A 2,251-nucleotide genomic window follows, 5' to 3' on the forward strand; every position below is an offset into this window, starting at 1 on the left:
AATATTGAATAAATAAGAAACAATGATACAATGCTTTTTAATCTTTGATATTGTATCATTTTGAATGTTTTGTATCATCTTCAGTTGCCAAATAGAAAACCTTGTGCCACGATCCAATACCGGAAGTTCATATTTGAATTTAGCCATAACAAACGATTTTAAATAACCTCAAAATAAAAGGCTAAGGGAAAATCGCTAGAAAAATCAATCCATAAAAATTTGATCCATGAAGGTTAAAGAAAAGAATCAATTTGTAAGATGTGAGAAATTGATTTAAGGGGCTGAAAACAAATCAACGGCAAGTGTTTGTAACGTAGCCAAAAAGGAAATTGATTTTAGGGGCTTTGGTATCGGATAAAGAGTAAAAATAACGTGGCTAAAATATCGCCAAAAAAAGAGACACGATTAAACTGCACGGAGTGGGATTCAACTATGCTCGGCGAATCCGAGGTGGACTCGACAAACATTGCGCCGCCATTTTGGTAAGCTCTATTCGGCGTTGGTATTCAGTGAGTTCATACAAAGTTTGGATGTCACACTTCAACCAACGAGCAACGACTCTTTTTATTCTTTTTTAAATAACTATAAATATACTCCTACATTCCTTCACATACCATATCAAAACCTTCTTCAAAACTTTCTCTAAAAATGTCATCTTCATCTTCTTCATCGTCGGGTTTTTTTTATGTGTTGCTCGAACCGACCATATAAGTCATTCAAGAGGCTGAACAGAAGATGGAAAAACTACATCAACAAAATGTTGAAAAATGCTCGCCGGAAAAAAAAGAAGGTTCATACAAAGAAATCGTGAAGATGCTCACTAACGCTTCATGGATGATTACTTTGACCAACACACGACTTTTCAAAGATATCATTTTCATCAGCGGTTCCGTATGCACAAACATTTGTTTCTGCGTATGGTCAACAACATCATGACAATGTGTCCTTATTTTCAACAACGTGCAGATGTTAGAGGTACAGTTGGTTTTACCACATTACAAAAATGCACCACCGTACTTTGTCAACTAGCATATGCCACTTCCCCCGATGCACTAGATGAAAATCTTAGGATGTTCGGACGTACTGCACGACAAAGCTTGCAAAAATTTGTAAGTATGTCATGAAATTTTATGGTCCATGATATTTACAAAAACCTACTTGTAGTGACATCCAACAATTATATGCACATCATTCGAATGTGCACAACTTTCCTGGAATGTAAGGAAGCGTAGATTGCCTCCACTGGGAATGGGGCAATTGCCCGAATGCACATCAAGGTCAATACACCCGAGGTGATCATGGTTATCCAACTTTCATACTTGATGCGGTGGCCTCACATGATTTGTGGATATGGCATGCCTTCTTTGGTTCTTTTGGTTCCCTCAATGACATAAATGTTCTTAACATGTCCCCGTTATTCGACGACATGTATAACGAGATTGCACCAGATTCTTCGTTTGATGTGCGTGGAAGGTCATATAGGTACGAGTATTATCTTGTGGACGAGATTTATCCAGAGCGTGCTTGTTTTATGAAGTCATTGCCTTGTCCTAATGATCGAAAAATGTTGAAGTTTAAGAAAGCTCAAGAGAAAGCGATGAAAGATGTTGAATGAGCATTCGACGCTCTTAAAAAATGTTGACATATACTTAAATACCCTGCATTTTTGTTGATGAGAAGAAAATGAGCGAGGTGATGTATACTTGTATCATATTGCATAATTCGATTCTCGAAGACGAAGGAAATGCAATGTGTGAGTATAATAAAAACGAGATTGTTCCATCGACACAAGCGTTTGAGGTTGTAAGTGAGGAGTACTTGGCGAGGAGAGCAATAATTCATGATGTTGAGACCCATTATGTTCTTCGTAGATACTTGACGGAACATATTTGGACTGTTGACCACATTGATCTTAACGCATAACCGTTCGATGATTTAGACGACCAATTTTCCGATGATTATATCCTTTAGGTCTATCTAGAAAAAAATATTATGGCAAGCGTGGAAATCACGCCCAGTAAATGTCAAATTTTTGATGTAGTGTGACAAATCCTATATGGCGCCTACGTGGATTTTGGCAAGTGTGGCACCACTCCCTCTAGCCTTATGGTTCAACAGTTTCGTGGAGATATATATTTTGGGTAAATAGATTGTCTAGTAGTATAAAAGTCCGATGGTGGCCAAAAAACAAGCAAGGTTGATAGCAAGAATAAAAAAAGTAAAGGATGGAATTGACCAAGGAAGTCAACTC

At 37.5% G+C, this 2,251-nt stretch overlaps 1 protein-coding gene across 1 annotated transcript; it reads left to right on the top strand.

Moving 5' to 3' along the window:
• The first annotated feature begins 917 nt into the window (after positions 1–917).
• On the top strand, positions 918–1,615 carry LOC145158692 (uncharacterized). The gene is made up of 2 exons (XM_079077551.1): positions 918–1,113; positions 1,224–1,615. The coding sequence occupies exons 1-2, from the start codon at positions 918–920 to the stop codon at positions 1,613–1,615; spliced, it is 588 nt and encodes a 195-aa protein (XP_078933677.1).
• The last annotated feature ends 636 nt before the right edge of the window (positions 1,616–2,251 follow it).

The sequence above is a fragment of the Lactuca virosa genome, chromosome 2 (assembly GCF_052849685.1).
Source record: "Lactuca virosa cultivar CGN04683 chromosome 2, Lactuca_virosa_CGN04683_v6, whole genome shotgun sequence".
Taxonomy (NCBI): Eukaryota; Viridiplantae; Streptophyta; class Magnoliopsida; order Asterales; family Asteraceae; genus Lactuca; species Lactuca virosa.